This window comes from Bicyclus anynana, chromosome 12 (assembly GCF_947172395.1).
Source record: "Bicyclus anynana chromosome 12, ilBicAnyn1.1, whole genome shotgun sequence".
In the NCBI taxonomy this organism is placed as follows: Eukaryota; Metazoa; Arthropoda; class Insecta; order Lepidoptera; family Nymphalidae; genus Bicyclus; species Bicyclus anynana.
The window spans coordinates 10915979-10940967 of NC_069094.1; the positions used below are offsets into that span (position 1 = coordinate 10915979).

General features: G+C 34.6%; 1 protein-coding gene across 14 annotated transcripts in view; it reads right to left on the bottom strand.

Moving 5' to 3' along the window:
• The window catches only part of LOC112054660 (uncharacterized), a 226855-nt gene that overhangs the window by 53830 nt on the left and 148036 nt on the right, over positions 1–24989 (bottom strand). For 12 of the 14 annotated variants that reach the window (XM_052884841.1, XM_052884839.1, XM_052884843.1 and 9 more), the window contains one exon: positions 13207–13254. The exons of the other annotated variants lie outside the window; for them this stretch is intronic. In XM_052884841.1, the coding sequence (XP_052740801.1) occupies positions 13207–13254 (48 nt within the window). The remainder of the gene's footprint in view (positions 1–13206; positions 13255–24989) is intronic. 14 annotated transcript variants of the gene reach the window in all.

A 24989-nucleotide genomic window follows, 5' to 3' on the forward strand; every position in this document is an offset into this window, starting at 1 on the left:
GATTATTGCTATCATAGAAACAAAGGGACATTTACCGAATCACGCGGAATAATTAAATAGTGGCTCTGTTAGCAATGCTATCACAAATACGCATAATATACCTACTTTTTCAGTATTAAGTAACGGTAGCCAATTATGGAGTTTTTATCGTGGTGACTTTAGAAGTGGTGCAGGTTTAAAGGATCAAGGAGCATACTCGTAGTAGGTATATAAGACTGACAAAATTTCATCCTTTCTATAATGAGTACTATGTACTGTGTATGTACTGTGCTATGGCAGAGTACATAGCAGAGTTGCTATGTACTCTGCCATAGCACTACTCATTCAATGAGTTATATATAATGTAGAAAAAGATCCCGGATAAAATTATATTCCATGAAATTATATTCTAAGAACCCATTGCGTATTCTGATTATGCATTCCTTCTTATATCTTGGCTTGGCTTGGTTATCAACCCATATACGGCTCAGTGCTGAGCTCGAGTCTCGGGGTTAGGCCAATAGTCCACCACGCTGGCCCAATGCGGATTGGCAGACTTCACACATGCAGAGAATTAAGAAATTCTCTGGTATCACCGATTGAGACACGTGATATTTAATTTCTTAAAATGCACACAACTGAAAAGTTGGAGGTGCTTGCCCCGGACCGGATTTGAACCCACACCCTCTTATATCTATACTAATATTATAAATAATAAAGCTAAAGAGTTTGTTTGTTTGTTTGTTTGATTGAACACGCTAATCTTGGGAACTACCGGTTCCGAATTTGAAATCCGAAATCTGGTCCGATTTGAGAAATTCTTTCAGTGTTAGAAAGTCCATTTATCGAGAAAGGCTATAGGCTATATATTATACCCGTATTTATACAGAAACGGGAACCACGCGGGGGAAACCGTGCGGCGTCAGCTAGTCCTTTATAAAATGAGTGCTCTGCTATAGGCCTTAAGCTCTCTTAATGAGTATTTAGAAAGACAAGTATATAATCTGATACTAATCGGGGCTGCTAAATGTATTGCGAGGCACGGCATACTACAGATATAGGTACACCACCAACTCCGGACTACCATTTCAAAATTGTTAGAAGAAATATCTAGGACTCCAATCAAGATACAAATTAATCACTGGTCCAATTTACAGCATTATCAGTCTAAAGGTAGCCTTCCGTTCTTGGCGACCGAGACCTGCGACCGCGACCAGGTCGCACGACCCACTGCTTAGTATGAATTTATATGGAGCACATAACAAAACCCGAAACCGCGTCGCGCGACCGCTTTTGTTTAGTTTGGTCCACCAACCCGTATCATCACGGAGTAGCGTGATGGACCTAAACTTTAAAAACTCTCTTGTCCTATATAAGAAAGGAGGCCTTTGTCCTGTAGTGAGCCTAATTAGGCTGATTGCGATGATCGCTGTAGATTCAGAGCTGGTGGTGGTAATCACTTAAGTAGTAACCATATTCGGCAGTCTCCTCTCGGAATGAGAGGTGGCTAATCGGCCACCACGCTGACCCAATGCGGATTGGCAGACTTCATACACAGAGAATTAAGGAAATTCTCAGGTATGCAGATTTCCTCAGGATGTTTTAACTTCACCGTTTGATACATGTGATCTTTAAATAAAAATCCTTAAGCCCTTCGAATCGAAGGCAGATGTGTTATGCACAGGGTTATTATCACGTTTCTACTTGGTCATTATAACACCTACAAATAGGTATTTATACTGAAGTTTACGTATTAGACACATACCATTCAGACAACGCTATCAGTGAATGGTCGGTGATAAAAATAGCAACCACATGGTCGTTTAGCGCCAGATGCCCTGCGATCTCCGTCGCGTTCATAACATTTACATACTTTATTGTATTTTTCAATTGTTATTTAAATATTTTCCGAGGCCATAATAAGGAGTTATGATAAAGGTACACGTTACGTATATTGTATAGCTACTAAAATTTGTACGACTGTCTCGTAGATGCGTCCGGTATTTTTAACCGATTTCCAAAAATGAGTCTACGTTCGGCTGTATGTATGTTGTTTTTTGTGTGAGATCGTCTTCGTATTTAACAGAAATGCAACTTTATAGCTGTGTAAAACCTAGACAGTTATTTGTACTTTCTTTGATACAATCGTTTTAATGTACCTACATTTTAAAATGTATTGTATACTTTAATTTGAAGGATAAGAGCGTTAATTTGTAAATATACGAAGTAGTATATAAAATAAATTACGAAACGAGAGGCGTTGAATGCGATGTACTTTGAAAATGCAACAAAATGGAAAAATAAATCGTTTTTGGACTTTTATGATAATACTAGCTGACGCAACGCGGTTTCACTCGCGTGGTCCCGTTCCTGTAGGAATTCGGGGATAATATATAGCCTATAGCTTTTCTCGATAAATGGGCTATCTAAAACTGAAAGAATTTTTTAAATCGGACCAGTAGTTCCTGAGTTTAACGCGTTTAATCAAACAAACAAACAAACGAACAAACAAACAAACTCTTCAGCTTTATAATATTAGTACCTATAGATTTCACGAGAGGTAGTTTCACAAGAAGATTTCAAATTATCATTTTAAAGTATAATAATTTGAAGGTCAGACTGAGTTAGCCATATGTTGGCGTTTACTCATATGTTTTTAACGAGCGCTAATGTTAGAATCTGTAACATAATGTTGCGAGTTCTAATTATTTTAACTGAAACGGTGACGCATACATGTTGTAATTAACGCGCCACCTTCAAATTAACAGCTGTAAAAACAAAGACTCATTATAAGATACGGCTTTACCTTAGCTAAAAGTATTAACGTCGCATGCTCACGACTTCTTTCACAAGGACTTTAATCCCCTTTTTAGGCCGTGGTTTTTTAATTTTTACGCTTGTCAATGTACCAATTTCCATATACTTCCAAAATAATACTTTCATGAAAACTTTCATCCCCTATTTCATTATTTTGCCTGTGACCTTTTTATATGGCCTGTATTTTTTATAAATGACTCGGCTCTTTCCCTCTCTCGGTCTCGTTTGTAAATCTAAATTGTTATCTAATTAGAAATAATAATAAATTTGCTCAATAATCCAGTGTGTATATTTTAACTATATTATGTGGCGAATATACGTCAATGTTAGTGAATTGGACAACAGGATCTCGTCATTAAAACGTATATAGGCTTAACACGGCACCAAAGGGGTAGGCACATTTTTTTCGAGTATTAATAGTGTATAGTGTAAACAAAAGCATCTATAATGATGGACGTCCACTGCAGGACATGGGCCTTTTGTTGGGACTTCCAAACATAAAAATCCTGAGCCGATTGTATCCAGCGAAACCCTGCGACTCGCTTGTCGTCAGTCTACCTGATGGGGGGTTGATCAACGCTGCGATTTCTAGTGCGGGGTTGCCATTCCAGCATCTTGGGACCTCAACATCCATCGGCTCTTTGAACTATGTGGCCCGTCCATTGCCAAAGTCGACTTTGGTTCCTCTGCGGATCTCCTCGTTTCTGATTCGAGTAGAGATACGAGCATAGCTCATTCCATCGCCCGCTGTGTGACTCTGAGTCTTCTTATGAGGCCCATAGTTAGCGACCAAGTCTTGGAACCATAGATCATCACAGGCAACACGCACTGATGTCTTCAGACCTTCTTTTGTCTGAAGACAGAAGTCTTTAATGATACTCATAAATTACTAACAAAATATGTGATGTTCAATACATTGTACTTACAGTAATATGAGCAAACGTGTATGCTAGTATATGAGTACAAGTAGTATAGCGTTATTGATAACATCGCTTTTCGGGAACAAAACAACAATAACAACACAATAGGGCTTTTACGATGATAGACCTTTTGTGCGTCCGCTGCGGCGCCGGCCTATACATGAATAATCAGATGTAAGTTTTTTAGACATCGAACATAGGTACTAATATACCTAATACAAGATTTATTATGTTTTACGTTGAATTTAGTTCTCCTCTATTTATTTATTCTCTAAGAATCCTGCCAAACATCCATACAAACTTTCGCGTTCATAATATTATATAAACGCGAAAGTTTGTATGGATGTTTGGATTTTTGTTACTCTTTAACGCCGCTACTATTGAAGCGATTTGGCTGAAATTTTGAATGGAAATAGATTTTACTCTGGATTAATAAATATACTACTTTTAAACTCGAAAAAATCCATGATTTCCCGAGATTTGCGAAAACTTATGATTTTGATGATACGAATATTTGTTACTCTTTCACGCCTACTTCTACTGAACTGAATTAGCTGAAATTTAGTATTGAGATATAGGCATAGGCTACTTTTTATCCCGGAAAAATCCATGGTTTCCGAGGAATTTGTGAAACACTAAATTCCACGCGGACGAAGTTGCGGGCGTCCGCTAGTAGTCATAATAAAATCTTCATAATAATCTGTGACCGATGCAACAGTAAGTTAATTACACGACTAATAATAAAACAATACAAATTGATAATTCAATAGAATTATATTTCTTATCAATTGGTTTTATTATAAATAATCTCAAAATGATTAACTTTTAATGGTTTATTGTAAAGAAAACGTATCTAACAGGTAAAAATTGTCTAGATGGAGACAATAAAAAAATTCATTTATTATTATGGATGGTATTCAAATCTGTTGTCACAGCACTTTCCCGTATTTCTATTCAAAGATATTATTACGATGCGGAAAAGAAGGTTTTCCAATAAAAAATAAGCGAAGCATAACTTCCAATAATAATAGTCTGAGATGAAAATTGCCGTCAAAGAGGGAACGTTATATTCACAACCATAACCAAGTTCCATGGAGTTTCTGATCACTAGTCTTTTGCTTTGGATTTTTTATTCATCAGTGTGCTTTTATCTGAGGTAGTGGCGGCTAATGGAAAAAGTTGTAACGCTTAATACGCTTTAAATATTAAACCTAGCTAGTGGCTTATTAGAACTTTTTAAGCCTAGAAGTGCTCGTTGGGGATAACTCCTATTCTGGTACCTTTTTCTACCGCTAAATAGCAACACTATGTGTTGTTTATTCGATGGCTTGTACGGTGCGCGCCATAAATGCAAAAAGAACTGCCTACCCTGAGGACCCATTAGGTACTGAATTGGAAAAGGAATTACCCATTTTGTATAATTTGAACAAATGCCTATCGCTTAACCTAGTTTGAGACACGTGATATTTAATTTCTTAAAATGCACACAACTGCAAAGTTGGAGGTGCATGCCCCGGACCGGATTCGAACCCACACCCTCCGAAATCGGAGGCATAGGTCATATCCACTGGGCTGTCACGGCTCTTAATTCAATAATAGTACCTCTGAAAGCCGAACTTCAAGGGAGTTACTGAAAATATCGAGTTATGAAGTTTTCATCGAGGACTAATAACATATTATCACAGCACAAAACATCGATTAGATGAATCCGTTCATGTTGGAAAAGCTTATCTCATAGAATTAATATAAATAATCTCAATAATACGTAATAATTTTGACAATAATAGAAATACTTGCGTATTGTTGATAAATGTTTATAGCCCACATTCTAAACCGTAATACGCCTGCACGGATAGATGCCAACTTTCAAGGGGGTGTCACCCCCTCAGGCATTGTGACATCTTCGTACACCCCGATAGTAATGAGGCCGTGTTGATGAACCCCATTTTCGACTGTAAACATGGCAATGCGAATGTTCTAGAAATGCGTATAGGATGCGCTTCATGTTTGGATATTTAGTTTACCGACTTCTGACTACCTAATATTATGTATAAACAAGCAATGTTTGTGTTTATATCTGTGTTAAGAAATTAAAAATTCAAAATCCATTTATTTAAAGTAGGCTCAGTTTACAAAGAACTTTTGAAAGGTCAGTTGACTATTTGTAAAGATTCTACCACCGGTTCGGAAGGCAGGTACTGCTGGGAAGAACCGGAGAGAAACTCAACAGTTGGTCTTTAAAAAAAATGTGTGTTAATGTACATTGTCTGATGTTGGAAACGAGTGAAACTATTTGTATTAAAATAAACCTTTTTCCACAAAAAAATACACGACAAACGAAACGACAAAAAAACGAAAAGGATTACCAAAAAAATTTTGTCAAGAAAAATGATCAATTTTTATTCTTAAACTTGAAAATATATGCAGTTTTGTTTTGACAACCTTATCTAAATTTAATAAGACGTACGTACCTAGTTTTTGAGAAAATTGCTGACATATTTACTATTTTATGGTATCTTTATTAGAGTCGGTAAAATGTATAATTTCAAGTCATCTTGTAAGATATATCATATTATGTAAAGCAGGATAAAATTTTGAGATGATACTATATAATATGACTCTTTTTTTTATAACAAATACGAAATACTATTTTAAAAGGGAAAAATTTTTGTCTAACGTAAATATATGGACTTCTTAAATCTGTAGGTTTCTAAAAAAACAAAGCTAGATAACTGATACATTTTACTGGAATTTGATTTAAAAAAGGGTAGAATTAAATCCTACTGGTTGTAGGGCTCAAAATGTTTGTATCAGTCTCTGAACTCAGTTGCGTTGGTGCTGTTGATAAAGTTATACAAAGCATCCAATGCTTCAAACTTACGTGGTAACATAGGAAGTTGCGACGACGTATCGTAACATTAAGCTCTCTAGAGATAATAATAGGACTAGACAGTATGACATCATCAAAAATACAATTTTTCGTCATTTGTGGTGTGAACTATTTTTTAAATGAGCTTCATGTTGCCTACAATTTTAAGGAAATCTATATCTATGTATATATTATATAAATCTATATGATATATCAAAGTCCTCAGCCGAATCTACCTCTGATCAAGATGAATTCAAAATCTACTTAACGTCGAAAACATATAATCTCTTTAAGATTTAACAAAATAAAACGCAATGGGATGTTTCTTTTTTATAAATCTACAAATAACGATGGCATATGTCTATCTTTTAAAGTTATGATACTACACCTTACTTACTTAATAAAAGTTTACAACGATTTTCTTGCGGACAAATTCGCGGTTATTCGTTAGTTACAATATAAACGGGAGACAATGACAGCTACAGTAATGGAAGTAAACCCCAAGTGGTCCTAATGTAAATGCCTAACAGTTGTTCTTTGAACTGCAGATATTTTGTGATCCAGTTATCTCCCACCTATAACGGCTCGGGTCTTATGGGTTATTTACCGCTGCGTCGCGCCTAATAAGTTTATGAGATCATAACCTACGTGCTAGAGCCTGCTAGTTTAAGCTTTAATCAAAATGTGTTACAGATTCCCCCACAACGTTATAATATTTTCTTGTAAGAATATAGCAACGCAAAATGGGTTTTACTTAGAATAGAAAAGTGGAGGAAGTTTCTTATGCTAATGTCGAAAATATTTTTTTGTTAAGTCAACTATTATTTGTTCCGATTAATAGTCGTTTCAGTCTAGTAGTATTAATCTTAGAAAAGCTTTGATCAACACCTTAAGAAGCTTTCGCTTAACTGTTGGATCAAGGGTCGGATACAGAAGGCTAAGAATCTCTGCCTTCTGTATCGACGACGCAAATTGTGGGGAGGTTCCTCACTCTGGAGCCCTGACCACCGGTTGCTTGGGTCGCAGCAGGAGGCTTGAATTTTTTCAGATTATTTCCTAATTTCAGAATTTAGATGATTATATAATTCTACATTACTTGTACAATACCACGATAAAAAATTAGACATAAGAAATCATAACTTAACCTAACCTAACGAAAAATCAGGAACTGTATTTATGAATTCAAACTCAAAGTAAGTGATTTAAATGTAAATCACAAAATGATATAAATATGACAATAATGGCGACCTTACAAAACGACGACATCTAACTAATGAGAAAATATTAAAAAAAATAACAATTTAAAATACACGTGAGCTTCAAGAGCCAAGAATCCTTGAAATGAGGCCGCCTTTACGACCCCGCCACGATTTTACGACCCGTGTGATATTGAACATGTACGAACGTACGTTAACGTCGGAACTATAAAATTTGAAACCGTGTCAATAACATCAGTTGGTACAAGTAATTAAACTAATATACAATTAGTTAATGGTAGTAGTGACATAGTAGAACGTGTTCCTTGCATAGATGTTTTAGTGTTTAGCAATGAAACTGGTTGAAAACGAGTTTGGTGTTGACCAATTATTAAATACAGGAGTATAACAGAAATAGATGTTTTGTTTTTTGATGAATTTTCTGTTTCCACAACACAGTGAATTGAAGTGTGGAAGTCAATGCATTCTGTATTATCTGGAATTCCTATAGTAATTTCAGTTAATGATCTTATACCGAAAACTTCTAACTATGCTTGCCTGTTAGATCATGGGTCAAATACGGAAGGCAGTAGTTTTTGAGACAGCGCGCATTGTGAAGAGGGTCCTCACTTTGAAGCCCTGCCATCTGCTTTAGCCCTAAGTCGTGGAGTCATGGGGAGGACAAATACTTTTAATAATATTTTATACTTCTTTATATGAGCATTTTTGTGAAAAATTAAAAAAAAAATTGAAGATAACAAACTACGATCGTACTATTTGAATGATAGCTAATATTCTCTATCAGATAATACCAAGTATTTCCATTTACTAAAGCGTAAAATTTTAGTAGGTATTAAGTACCTACTAAAATTTTTATAGATAAATGTAGTTAGTAAAATTTTTACTAACTACATTCATCAAATTGTCGTCGGAATTAGTAAAACGGTTGGAACTTATCTATAGAGGGCAATATATTCAGCTTTTATCACTCGATATTTCTTGAAGGCAGGTTCAAAATTACTTACGAAACTAGGAAATATTTGCTTCCACTTCTACGTAGCCTTTGTATTTAACAAGTTTGAAGGCCAAATTACTGTTTGTCGTTGACACATATACCTACTTGTTATGTCAACACAACAAAGTAAACAACGATGTGCAAAAGATTACCACAATTATGACTACTGTGTATTAAGTATAATTATTAGGATTATTGTATTATTTTTTTTAACAACTCTCGTCTGGAGGAATACTACCTGTATGCTGTATTCCAGTCTGAAGGGTATTCCAGTCTAATGGGTATTCCAGTCTGAAGGGTATTTCAGTCTGTAGGGTATTCCAGTCTGAAGAATATTCCCGTCTGTACGGTATACCAGTCTGAAGGGTATTCTAGTCAGAGTATGGGTTGCCGGTGTAACTGTACTACTTAATACGATTAAGTAAGATGTGGATAACTTGGAACGTATTTCTTGCATACAATATGTTTCCCACTTACTATCAGGTGAGCCATCTCCCTATCTGTTTTGACCGTCTCTTAATACTATAGCAAAAAAATGCAATCTTTTGCAAGTCGATACCATAACCGAATGGTCGATAGCGTTTTGTCAGATTTATATTTCATCCATAGAATTAAAACAAATAACTTTCTTTTTAATTTTTAAACTTTTGGTAAATTGACTCTGAATCAATTTTTATCTCCTTGAGACCATTACTAGTCAGGTACGCTATTAGAGTTTATTAATGTAGAATAACAACTTTTTTTGTACTCGTATAAAATAACTATTTACTATTGACGATAAAATATTTACGTAATTTATTTTAAAATGTCCGTTTATACTTATCAAAACAATAAAATAGTCAAAGGTCAGTTATGTTTTGTAAACAAAATACCTAAGTTTGTTAATACATTTTATCAAGAGTAACAATATACGAGTATATTGGCTTAGCCTCGGCAGAAGGAAGTGCAGGTACAGCGTTATCACATGACGTAATATTTGCTGAACAGCACTAAAGGTTCGGCTATGAAACAAGCGTTCATACAGCACCCGTATTTTATATGAAGTTGGCTCGCGCTTGACCGAGATCTCACTTAATGGTAAGTGAAGATGAGGAATGAGGTAGAACGCGTTTGTTTAAAAAGTGCTTGCTTTTTCCAGGTTATAAAAATCAAGAAAAAACCCAAAACGATTTGTTAGAGATATCACTAACTCGGAATGAAAACGCACTCTCGATCTTTTTACCATTCCAGGTATATTTATTTAGTTTATTCGTACTAGGTATTTAGTTTATTTAGTTATTATTGGTATCTGTTTCATTTCGTAATTTGTATCACATTTACTAATCACGAGCGTATTACTCGTCCTACCGTCCATACCTACTCGTCTTATCTATGTAAGAGTAACAGAAGCAAAAATACTTAACACTTATTATTTATATTTCTATTTATTATCAAATACTGATTTGAGATAACTGTGTTATTACTGATATTATAAACACAACATGCCTAAATACTGGTATAAATTCCTTATATTTGTTATGCTAATATAGCATGATTGATCTTTATCTAATTTGTATACTACTCATAAGTAATTTAAATGCAGTTTCTTTAAAATACACGTAACTTATTAAGACCATGAACACTAAAACCTAACCTTCCAAGATAGACGGAAGTACTAAATTCGATACATTACTATTTGTTTGTAAGTTTGTACAAGAACCGCTAGTTTTAGAGCCCAAGACCTTAGAAAGGCCACCCGCGAGCGTTATACTATCATAACGATACAGCTTAAACTTGATCGTTACTTTTAATATGCGAATATACGTGACTTGCATTATGAAAGTATGGAAAGCAGCAATTTCAACTTTGTTTCTATCAAGTATGAGGAAACGTCTTTCTCATATTTCCCCTCTGTAACCTGAACTTATTACTTGGCTAAAGGTCTCCATTATTATAAGTTACAGTAACTCATTCATGTATGATAATTATGTGGTCTGTTTGTTTGACAATAATGAAATAAATCTCTATAATATCAGTAGATTCAGTGGTACGAAAGTATACAGTTGAAAATTTTATGAAAATATATTTATTTTATTTATCTTTTAAAGTTTACAGTTATTGATTTTCGACCTCTTTGTCAATTGTTTTACCTACTAGTAGGTAGTGTATCTTAAAATTAACATAATAAGTTAACTTATGATATCTGATTCACTTGAAGTTTAGACAAAAGCAGTATAAATCATTATCGGCGCTGTAGCAAATCGACATATTTTGATAATCTTTCATTTCTTAATTAGGTATTTAATCATGATCAACACCCATATCTCGACGTATTATACTAAGCACGGTACACCATTCAGTTACCTACGTTTTGAAGTGCAAAAAACTTATCATCAATCAATTTGTATTTTTTTTAAACTAGCTCTTGACCAAGATCTCAATTGATAGTACATAATTATATATGACCTGAGAAGGAATGTACTTAAAACATGGGAACTTAAGACTTGATTATGGAAACTCATGATAAGCCACTAGACTAGACCAATGAAGCGGTTGATCTAGATACGTTATTACCTATTATGGTTAATAGATAATTACTTACAAGCTACGATTACGGTGCCGACAAAGTGCTTAGAAATACGTATATGGACAGAAGGAGTAAAATATATTATATGACTGAAATGTTCTTGATAAATTCGTTTCCATTCGATTTACTAGGCGGGAGTCGTATCGTAAAAGTCAGTAATAACACGAAGAAATGCTAATGCTCGCTTTATGGGCCCCTTTTTTATGACCTTTCCAGTTATCATTGCTAGTGTATTGTGATAGCAATATACTTTGAAAAATATTGTAATGTTTTTGTTATAATATTTAACCGTACTAGCCAGCTGCAGACGTGTATTAGGAATATTGAGGTACCTACTAATATTAATAAATAAAAAAAAAAATTCTTCGAACCTGGAAAAATAATAAAATAGGATATGTAAATGTGATAATAATAGGTACCTAAACCGCCAACCGGCATTAAAGAAGCGTGGTGGGTAATCTCATCGCCTATAAGGACGGAGGATTGGCCCAGTGTTGGCTCATTTAAACGATAATAATGATTATAACATGTGGATAGAAGTTAATTTAAAATATTTAATAATTAAGAACGAAAATAATGTATCGCATAAAATCTACGAAACAGATAAAAAATGTTGAACATGATGTTAATGAGTTAAAACCACTTCACAAGTTTAAAACAAACTCTCAAACATGCAAACATTCATTAGTTTGAATTAGTAGATCACGGTACACGTATTAAATGCAAACAAGACTAAATAAACAGACCAAAACTCTTCAAACGGGATGCTAATTATATACATATCTATCATGACTGGAAAATGTACTACGCCACCGGCTTTTATTAAATGTTTCAAAGAGGGAAAAACATTAGTATCGGGAAACCGAGGCATAACATTTATATTTTCTAAGACCCCTTACAAATCGGAAATCTGTTTGAATGCAACTGGAAAGCGAATGAATTTATCAGTATTAAACTATCATTTCAAACTTGTGAATATTCATAATAGTCCAGTAACATCTTACTTATTCAGTAAATTAATATTCTCATATTCAAATTGCAAAACAGGTGATAAGTTTGAATGAATAGAACTCGTAATATCATGTTTATATATTAATCATTCAACAATTGCATTGATTAACTTTTCATCTATTCCAGACGATTAACAAAGTCGCAACAAATACGTATTTTCAAGGCCTATACCATTCTCATGTTAATGTATTTTATCATTCTTTGTCATACGCACACGGCTTGACATTTCATTTCCTACCATTCGAATTAAACGCTGTTTACAATAATTTATCATGTTGAAATTCCTTTGCATTGTCCTGCTGTGTAATTTTGCTCCAGAATGAAAAATATTTTGTGTATTTTAACTTCATTTCAAGTGAAATTCAATATCTTATCGCAAATAATATTTTTGACTACATAACGGATACTGAATAAGATCTTTAATCAAAAATATTGATGGAAATATGTTCTAACATGACAAAAACAACACCTATGGATATTTTTAGGAGTTTCATATACATGGGATTCAATACTCAAGGACACTTGAAGGAATTACAAGCTTATTTTGCATGTATTTCACATATTCATTGAATGGTGATTCAAATTTTGTAGATCTCATGGTCTCAATATAGAAATTTTTATCACTGATTTCTGTAATCTCTGACTGACGATAACTTTTTTAGCAATATGGTCTAATAACATCGTTGCTAAAAATCTTTTTACTTTGAACATAATAAAAATAATTTGATATTTATGTTAAATTCCTCGTATTATCGAGCATAATTAAGGTTACAACATAAATATGGCAGTCGTAGGGAGGAAAACACAAGTGTGGCACACTGTCACGCCTTTACCTGGTGAGGTAGAGCGCGCCTTGAACGTCGGTGCAATCATCACGGTCTCTGGAAACCACAATCTCTATGAAATTATCTGCTGTAAATTAATTATTATTATAGGTGATATATCTACGTCTATTATTTGCATTTGCACTATTTTTTACAGTTCAATGTTTGCTTCTCAAGAAAGTGTTTTATTTCTCTTTCGATATTTTCAATCTCCAACGTTGTAAGTTTGACATGTCTGTGTATCTGTGTGTATCAGAGTGTTTGTTTGTGGCATCGTAGTGTAAAGTTGCACGTTTGACATGTCTGTGTATTTATGTATCAGAGTGTTTATCTGTGGCTACGTAGCGTTAAGTTGTAAGTTTGACATGTCTGTTTATTTGTGTATCAGAGTGTTTATCTGTAGCATCGTAGCGTAACATTGTAAGTTTGATATGTCTGTGATTCTAGGTATCAGAGTGTTTGTTTGTGGCATCGTAGCGTAACGTTGTAAGTTTGACATGTCTATGTATTTGTGTATCAGAGTGGTCAGGCCTAACTAATGACTGTTTGTAATGCGGCTTTTTATACGCTAAAGTGATTGAAATTGTTCTGAAATATGACAACCAAGCCAATGAAAAGGTATTGGCGATTTGTCTTTAATGCTGCAAAAAAATTTAACATTAAAGTAGAAGTAAATAGTTATTATAGCTATTTAGTCTGTAATTTTATATTTTACCTGTTCTTGACTGTTTTTTCAAAGGTATATATTTCAACTTATTTGCTGACGTTTAAAAACTCGGTAGGTTTTTTGTCTACAGCCTTATTTAATGGTTGATTCGCTTATTTTTTTCGCTATCTAATTCATAAATAATTTTGTTTGTTGCCTGTCTGGCGTCTACCTTTGATAATAATTGTGGGTTCTATGAAAAACACAAAAACTACTTACTAAGCACAAAAAAGTAAAATCGATTTAAAGAAACCGACTTCAAAGCCACAATAAGTAGAATTGGGCAAAAGATACGACCGCGTAAAGGTAGCCTGATACCAAGATATGTAAGTTTTCTTTTATTGACTTCACATTTTTAAATTTAATAGCAGAATCAACTTGATACTTAATTTGATAATAGAGCACGGACCGACCATTTAGGTTTGCTTTGTATGAATTCACATTGTCACTTCAAGTGGTGCGCTATCATTGGTACATACATCAAGGTATTCATATATCGACAGGTACCGCCTGAACCGAACAATTCCATTCAATCTACGTACCATGCATATGTATACCTGAGTACTATAACTATTTCCATATGGACGGTGTTGTGGGTACTCCACGGCTACCTTTAGACGACCGATTGACCGGCCGAGAGCCTCATACGAACAACTATACATTTGGGTAAGGTAAATACACTTTGCGGTAAATGACTTGCAGATTTCTATAACAAATATTCATAGGCACCAGATAGTCTAGTGTCTACCTTTCAGTAGACTTGTCTGCCTTGAATAAAATATCACTAGTGTTTGAATAGGCTGCTCTATAATGACAAAATGAATACATACTATATGTGGATTTTTAACAATTTAAACAAACTTAATTATTCAACCTGTAAAATTTTAAAATAATATGTACGGCAATTTGTATTAAATCCACATTCTTGTATAAACATCATCGGCATTTAATTTCGAATTATTTCAGTTCAATAAATTCATAATCGTAATGAAATAATTCATAAAAATTCGAGGGAATATTATGTAACATATGACTAATTGATGGACACAGTTATAACTACCTCATAACAGATACTAGTATGTAGAGACAATAACATTTATTATATGAAAATAAATGAAAATTTTTATTTGCTTTTAATTTCAAAGACATGTTGTCTGTTAAACACCCATATTTTATTACTAGTACTATAATTACTTCTCATTTTCTACATTACCTAGTAAACTGCAATCGAAGTCAAGTAACGGCTCCTTACTGTACTACATTTTAAAAACATATATTATATACCTACTTATTTTTTTTTAATTTACAGCCTTGTCGGAATTAGATACCTCATTTCTGTGGTTATCGAAACCGGAAAGCTTTACCAATTGACCAAATTTACGCATGGCATCAACAGAAGCGGCCACATTTATTCGGCATGTCCGATGCGGTTTACCCATGCGATCAGTGTAATTAGCATTTTAGCAATACTGAAAAACACCTTGTGGCTTTATATACGGGTCAGGAATACTAAGAACGCGCGATTTAGGTCACATCTGACATAGCAATGCAAGACACGCTCCCATTGTTATCCCTGTGGCATTGATATCTCTAGGACGTAAAGGCGGGTTTACAGTTGTCTGACGTGACGTGACGACGACACGACATGTCACGTAAGTGTAAACGTTGCCATACAAAATAGATGATACCGATTATGTTCTGATGCGTCACGATACGACACATCAGATAAATGTAAATCCGACAGCCACATTGGACGAGTGGTGAACTTGCAACTTCGGCACGAGGTCTTGGATTTGAGTGCTTAGACGGGCTTTGAAATATTGAGCTATTCTTTAGCCCTACCAATTCTCAGCATCACTTCAGATCTCTAAGGTGATGCTGAGAATTGCTAGAATTGTGGTGTTTCAGAATGTGTGTAGAGCACGTTAAACTATCGGTCCCGGTTATTAGGATTAACTTTGCAAAGTCAAACATTATTACCTAAACAGCCTAACTCGCATTGGTGCAAACATTGGCGTGGCAGTTTAAACTAGGGTAGACACTAGTACAAGTTGTGCATAATGGAAAATTCAAACTAATGAGTGCTCAGGGTATATAGTACATTTTTGCATTTATGCTTACAAGCCAATCAGCGCAACTTAGTGGTCCTTGGACAAAAAGAATAGTCCAAGGACGTAGAAATGTATATAGTACAAATTGAATCAAATGGAAAATTTAGCGTAGTAAGTCATCAGGGTACGTAGTGCATTTTTGCATTTAAGATATGCACGTTACTCGGCGCAACTTATCAAGTCGTCGCTACAAATCATCTCTTAAAGAAGCATAAGAAGTCAGACTTGACTTTGCAGTAGGGAGATAAAAATAGTTCAAGGACGCATCAATAGACGTTAGAGTTTAGACTCACTACAACGAGTTTGTGGCCCCGCTTGTAGTTGAAGGATAATGAGTCAGACCTTGCAGTGGAAAAATTAAAATAGTCCGCGGACGCAACAATGGACAAGACTCACTACAACGTGTAAAGTTTCCAAACCGCGTTCGCTAACAAAAATAACATCGGTGCCAATGATAAGGAAACAGTACGAAGGTGAAGGATGTAGGTCAGTAGCCCCGTCACTCTTAACTCGTTGAACAAATATTGAATTAACACACACGCCGAATAATTGCGGAGAAAGCCGGCGCGCGGTCGGAATAATCAAACAGTTTTGTGATAATAGCCTTGCACCTTTATTGCCTACAAGCTTTTATTTGACTTGCCCTGGGTCTATGTATGTATATGTGTGAGTGAATTTTGACGCTGCGATGCGTCAATTTATGAAGAATAAAGTCAGCTGCTCCTACCGTAAGTACGGTAGCCAATTACGAAGTTTAGACTGGTGACTTTGGAAGTTAGCTGATAGCTAAAACTGATCGTGTGTGTGACTGATGTGTATGTTCGTGGCCAACACACGATCAGTTTTATCGGATGTCCTGTCGTTAACGCTACAGGCACGTGGACTTATTGGATGGTGAGTGGCTTGCATTATTATCTTTGGTGACAATACACAGTACGAGAGTATAAGCAATCATAGAGCCTTGATATAAATTTATAATTACCGATGATTGCTAGGTATATAGGAGGCATGAGCGTTCATTTTATGAATTATTCAAACAAATTCCATAACCGAGGTTATCCATAATTGTGGTGTTTACCTTATTTTTCATTTACAAATTATGCAAGTTATTTTTTATGTTATGTTGTGGATAACTTGTCCATTTTCGAAAATTTGGCAAATCCCATTTTACTTATGTTCCATAACATAGTAAAAAGTTAGTTCTAGGATACGAGATTAACTCCACGGTTTAGACATTTAAAGCTGATGATAGAATTCAATCCAATAAGGGTTCAAACTTAAATTTTACATTAAATAAAACATTTTGAAATATTTAACTTGTAAAAAATAAAAAAAAAAATAAAAAAAAGACTATTCTGTTAGTGGGCAAATTAGATAATAACTGTTTACATTTCCAAGTTAGCCCTTAAGTGCAATCTCACCTGATGGTAAGTGATGATGCAATCTAAGATGGAAGCGGACTAACTTGTTAGAAGGAGGATGACAATCCACAACCCTTTGGGTCTCTACACAACATCGTACCGGAACGCTAAATTGCTTGGCGGTACGTCTATGTTGGTAGGGTGGTAACTAGCCACGGAGAAAGCCTCCCACCAGCCAGACCTGGACCAATTAAGAAAACAGACAATCGGTCCAGCCGGGGATCGAACCCAGGATCTACGTCTTGCAAATCCACCGCACATACCACTGCGCCATGGAGGTCGTCAGTTAGTTAGTTAGTCGAAAAATCGTTTTGACGTTTTTTATAAGGCCTTATTACAAATCTCCTGTCTTTTAAAATCACTTATGAACATAATATATGCCTACTTACCTAAAACGTTTAATTTACTAAAACTTCCCAAGTTGACCACATGACATTGCTATGTAAACGTTATCATATTTATTATCTCTTCTTCTAAGGTGAAGGTCATTCATAACAAAAACTTGGTTGTTGAAAGATAATAGCTACTCGGAAGAAAGCGTCACAACTCACAGCATCCAGTTTTAAGAGAAGGTCTCAACTGCACAATTTACAACATGAAGATCTAAAACTTTGTATGCTGACGATATCTATTCTTAGTATTTTAAAATATTTACTAGTAAGCGCATGCGGTTTCGTTCGCTCAAGATTATTATTATTTTCAGATAAAGATTTAGTCATCATTATCAACCCATATTCGGCTCACTGCTGAGCTCGAGTTTCTTATCAGAATGAGAGAGATTAGGCCAATAGTCCATCACGCTGGCCCAATGCGGATTGGCAGACTTCACACACGCAGAGAATTAAGAAAATTCTCTGGTATGCAGGTTTCCTTACGATGTTTTTCATGTCCACTGGGCTATCACGGCTCAAAGATAGAGTAGGTACCTATATCCATTCGCTCTGTACATACTTGTTATAACCACATGGATATCCGTATGATCGGACAATGATAAATTAATTTATGATCTATGTAAAAACTGAAGGATATATAATAATTTTATATATAAATATATACAGGGTGATTCGGTCTTTAGTGCGGATATTTTTTTTCGTGGTTCTGTATCATTAATAGAATAAAAATCTACAAACAGTTCGATACATTTTATGTAATTTTTTTTTTAATTTATGTCTCTAAAATAACAAAATAATGTACATATTATTACTAAACAAGATATATTCAGCTTAAAAGTGATCTGGTGACGTCCTTTAGGTATCAAACGAAAATAAAATAAACGCACAATAGGGTGACCCTAAAATTCTGTTCAAAAGTAAATAACTTTAGCTAACGATAATTTTGTTATTTTTGAGTTAAAAAAAAAAAGAAAAAATACGTGATCATTAAATTTTGTTTATGTACAAAATATAAAAATATCCGCACTAAAAAAATTTTCTTCCTGTATAAATTTCATAGTTCTCGACAATGAGAAAAAATTAAAAAAACATATACCTATTTGTGTCCTGTCAGGAATTCTTTTATTATAGCTAAAGTAAGTATAACAATTATTTGATTTTTAGATAAGACTTTTTCTTATTAAAGAGCAAAAACTATATAAATATAAATAAATAATGGAATTAAAGACAAAATTGTGCTTGTGTGTGCTCAGTTTTGTAATCTATATTCGGATCACATTTTTCTGTTATTTTGTAGGGACGTAACCGATCTATAGTATAAAATTATCATTGTTACAGACAGACCTAACATCGTTATGTAGTAATACGAGTATAAAATCATTAACTAAAGAATTGTTTACAAGCGGTCTTATACCGAATGAATGAGTTATTACAATGAAGCAGCTTTTTTGAAATCCTGTTGTTCACCATTTATTTTTGAACAAATTGAATAGACCATGAAGCAGAACTTGCCAATTGGCTCGTGCTCGTAGACTCTTGGATCCGAATTAGCCGAATGTCAAAGACGAAAATAATTAGGTGCCGTAGGTACAGACATAATGAGAGCAAAACTGAGAGCCGTAAATAATTCAAATAATTATATCATCCATCAAACACAAGGCTAGTAAACAACACGAGGGACTTAATGAGATGACTACTAAGATATTGTTTATATCTTTAACGTCCTATCATCATCATCATCATCATCGTCATCATCATCATCATCACCATCGTCATCATCATCATCATCATCCTCATCATCATCATCAGCTGATGGTCGTAGGCCTCTTGCATGGACTTCCAAGCACAACAGTCTTGAGCCGCCAGCTTACAGCGGCTACTTGCAACCCGCTTGATGTCCTCGGTCCACCTTGGGGGCAGTGGCGTTCATAAGTATGTTGATCAGGGTATGCACTTGTAAAACAATTTAACAAAACTGGGAAAATCTGCATTTTAATAAGCATTAACAAATCATTTGCTAAGGTTGTGCAGTGCTTCAATGTATGTATGAAGTGCACGCCATTGAGTGGGGGTCGACCCACACTGCGCTTTCCGATGCGGGGTCGCCATTCCAGCATGGGACCCCAATGTCCATCAGCTTTTCTTTCTTCAGCTTCGCGACTCGCTGATCTATGTCAGTCACTTTGGTTCGTCTGCAGATCTCCTCATTTCTGATTCGATCACGCAGAGAAACTTCAAGCATAGCTCACTCCATCGCTAGCTGAATAACGTACTATATCACACAAAGTATCTTTCAGTTGTCGGAATCGTATCCACGACCGTGAATGCAGAAAGCAGGTAACTAACATCGCCACGCGACCTTCTAAATAAAACTTTTTAACGGAAATAAGTCATATAAATCTTCATTTTCTGTCTTTTATTACTAGTCACTAGTACACAGATGTTAAGTGTATAGATCTAATTAACATATCAAAACATCTGTACGTACTATAGTTGCAGGGCGCGTCGTCACGCATAAGTGCGCCGGCGCATCTAATCGAGCCCAGATCCTGTGTACTGTGAGATGTGCTATATGGGAACTGACCCTACCCATGTTACATACCATCGAGTTTTATTTGTATTCTTTTTAAATAGTACTATCGGTGACACGTAAAAAGAACGCTGATGTTTTTATTGCGCATCAAATCTATAGATTTTGACTCGTTAAAAATGTGGATTTGTTAGATTTGATTTCATAATGGTAATACTAGAATCTATAATATAAAATGAATCACTAAATGTGATGAATGTGTGAATCGGAAATCTCGAGAGCGGCTGAACCGATTTGTTTATTATTTTTTTAATGTTTCTTGACGATGCGACGATGGTTTTTACGTAGAGTATTTTTAGGATAGGGTAGGAGTAAGTTAGGGGTACGGTAGTGGGGTAGGATTTGGTAAGAGTAGCTTGGATAGGTAGGGGTAAAGTAGGGTAGGTGTAGGATGGAAGTAGAATAGGATAGGGGTAGGGAATGAGTCAAAGCGAAGCTTGACAGGTCCACTAATAATAATTAATAAATAAATAAAAGACTAAAAATCAAGTTCGTTTAAGCTTTAACTATAAAGTTTTTGCTTTCGAAAGTCTGATACATGAAGCTTAAGACGGCATGTATTTTAATGAGGTTCCTTATAAATAAATATTTTTTTATTTTTCGTGTATTTTTCTATGAATACTTATTGTATAATATAAAGACAGGTCTGTATCAGTTTTATTTAAAAAAAAAACAACAAAAAAAGAAAAAAACTAGCAACTCAACTCAAATATTGGGCATATTTTTGCGTTGAGTTGCTAGTTTTTTTGTATGGACTAAATAAAATATGTCTATTTCAAAAATAATAAATATAAAGATTTTCCAAACAAAATTCATTACTTTGTACTAATAGCTTATTGAAGTTTGAATTCTGAAAATAATTTTCATGTAGGTATAAATCTTCACTCCAATCTACACAGAGTGAAATCCGGTTATCTCTAAAAAGCAATTCCTCGTAATCCATAGACGACAAGTCAAACGGGCTCTAAATCTCACTGAGATATATCGCCACTTTGCGGCCGATATTTAAATGAAGACTAACGTCACTGACACAATTATCTACCTAATAACCTTTTTGAAGTTAAGCTCGCACTTATTTATAGCGTGTTAGGAGAATCTGATTAGAATGTTTATTTTTGGTATACAATTTCTCAAATGTAGTCATCTCGTGTTCCTTGCATGAGAGAACCTGCTCTGTTTAAAGCCTATGGTTTGGATGGTCACTTATTATCAAGTGGGTAGTTGACTCATATCAAATTTAATATGAACAATATTAATTTCGTATAGTATATGGAATAAGGGTCCGAAATGTTTGTTGAAATGTACTTTAAAAAATCATTTTTTTAAATTTTCCAAACGTCAAAATACTGTCGTCCATTTTGTGACGTCACAATGTTACTTAATATACTAAACGTCAAACTAATTATTAACTAACATTTTTGTCAAACGCCCCGTTTGATAAAGGATTGGTTTTGGTGACGTCATAAAACAGTTGAAATATAGACTATCAAGGGTGGACAGCGTTTAGGGTCGTATTGTCAAATAAATATTCAAAAATTAAAATTTTCATGTAATGACGTCTCAAAAAAATATGACAATTTTTTTTCAAACTAGTAGAACGATAATGATCAATTAAAGACCATTTAAAAAAAGTGTCTACTAGCCTATTGGTCCATCATATCTATTAAGTATAAAAATGTTTTTTTACAAAGAGTTAAGAGTCTTATCCAATATGCTGGCTGTAATAATACCTCGGAGTAATTTGAAAATAATAAAATCACGTTTTTTTAATGTATTGCATGTGCTAAGTGCTTCTGTATTTACAAAAAACCAATCACGACGCTTTATCGTTATCTATTTCATAATAATAATTGTAACTATAACTGCACATATACTTAATCTTAAAATCAAACTTCAACTTGGATTTATTTTTATACCCCTAGTTATAAAGGGTTAAAAGGTAATATTTGTTTAATAGTACAAAAAATCCAATAATATGATATATAATATATTGTTGCAAATTATTTTTTTTTAGTGGGTCAAACTTCTATACATTGTCTGGCATTGTCCTTTGTAGCTATAAATAAAGACGCGAAGTGCAGTGAAGTGGAAAACAATAGTGCTTTAGTGACGTAGTGACCGACCTGAAGACTAATGAATGAATCATACTAATTATGGAACGATTGACCGAGTTTTCGGATACCGCAGTGGTAATTTCCGTTGTGAATTGTACTATTTATTGAATACTAACACACCAGCGGCGAAAAGTCCATACAGACCGATTCCCGCCGGGTGACCTTTTAAAATTTCACATATACATATTCATTATTGTAATGAATATATATATATGAGAACTCATTGTTTGTAACAAGCGGTATGAATTTCCATTTCTTTGGGATGGCTTACTATCGTCAAAATTCCATCCTTCGCCACTGGATCACACTAATTTGCGATTTCAATATTAAAAGACACTTTGCCGAACTTTACGAAGTATACAAAAAGCCGTGTCTACTTAAATGAAAAACTTTAGAAGTTAGTTATGTGGGTCATTACACCATGTATGTTGTACACTAACTGTCAAATAAATCAAATTGACAACACGTTAACTTGTCTAATTTATTGCAAAAGAAATAGCACGAATGTGTCGATTTATATTGGATAGAAGCAGGCGTTACTTTGCGGAAGTTCATCATGATTATATAATGATTTATTTATTTTGCTATCATCCGCGAAAATTTGTTCAATTGCAAAGACTTTGCAATTGCACGTTGTAGAGTCAACATCTCCTGAGGATGCTCCGGTTTCGGGGTGAAACGTACGTAGAGAGTATTTTGTCGGTACTGGGTGACGTTGTCGCATGGGTTCGCCGAATTTTCGCGGATGATAGCAAAATAAATAAATCATTATATAATCGTGTCGATTTATTGTAGTTAGAAAAGTATGCTAAGGCAAACAATAGAACTTTAAAAAACTATAGTCGTTGTGTCAGTACAGTTCGTTTCATGTAGGATTTTTTTTTTATTCTTTACAAGTTAGCCCTTGATTACAATCTCACCTGATGGTAAGTGACGATGCAATCTAAGATGGAAGCGAGCGAACTTAACAGGAGGAGGAAGAAAGTCCACACCCCTTTCGGTTTCTACACGACATTGTACCGGAACGCTAAGTCGATTGGCAGTACGTCTTTGTCGGTAGGGTGGTAACTAGCCACGGCCAACGCCTCCCACCAGCCAAAATGATGGATGGTGCGGGTGACAGTTCGTTTCATGTAGGATGGTGCGGGTGACAGTTCGTTTCACTCTTGAAAGTTTGCCGCGATTCACGATAATAGTACGTATTATGAACGTCATACAGGCGACTGTCACCAAACCCATGCTATCTGAAAAACACATCAGTATGTAATTATGCGCAGTCATAAAATAGGCGTGACGTTTTTTATACTAATATTATAAAGATGTAAAGGTTTTGGTATTGTAGGAGGTAATCCCTGGATCTACCGATTTTGAAAATTCTCTTATCACTAGAAAGTCACGTTATTTGTGAGTGCCGGGAAATGCGCGAGTGAAACCGCGGAGCATTGGCTAGTTTAGTTCTAAAGTGGTATATTCTACTATTATAAAGTGGTATACCACAGAATTTTATTTCTCAAAGGTTTCGCTGAGAGTAAAAATATGTAAACTAATTAAAACTTTGATACCCGTTGAATTATGTACTTTGACGTTAAAAAGTGTTAAAACAACTCTACTAAGTGTAAAATAAACTCTTGTTTAGATCACATAGTAATGAATAAAGAGGGTAAACGTAAAATGAGGAACATACATGAACCTCAAGCTATCTCGCTCTGTAGGAGTCAAACCCAAAATAAAGAGCTTTACCTTTGGTAAATATGTCAAGGATCATACTTTAACACATATATTTTCTGTGCTTTAATCTCGAACATCTCTCTTGAACGCGCTAATCTCAGGAACTACTGGTCCGATTTGAAAAATTCTTTCAGTGATAGATAGCCCTTTTATCAAGGAAGGCTACAGACTATATATTATCCCCGTATTTCTACGGGAACGGGAACCACGCGGGTGAAACGCGCGACGTCAGCTAGTTATTTATATCTATGGAGTATTTTTTTTTATCTTTGATAATAATTCAAGTTTTTTTCTTTGATATTAATTCAAGTAACACTTTTTGAACGTGGTGACCGATGAGATAACATTATTATTTCTTTTAATAACCAAATGAAAAATACAAAAATAAAATCACTAAGATATAACAACAAAAAGTTAGAATAGAATAAATAATAAAAAAAATTGTCTTATAAAAACGTTGAGCTGGAGTCGAACTCTGCCCCTTGGTTTCACACCACTTGTGCAGTTGAGTCGATATGATAACGTCGAAATGTGTTAACTTCATGCACGGCTTGGATGTAAGATTTATTTTCGTTACTGAATTTCTTGATTCGGTCGACGCGCTCAAAGCTTACGATAAAATCGATGCAATAGCTTAAAAAAAACCTCAAATTGAATAAGTCAAGGATCATACTTGAACCTCAAACGTCTCTTATAAAACTAGAGACTAATCAATTTCAAGCATTTAATA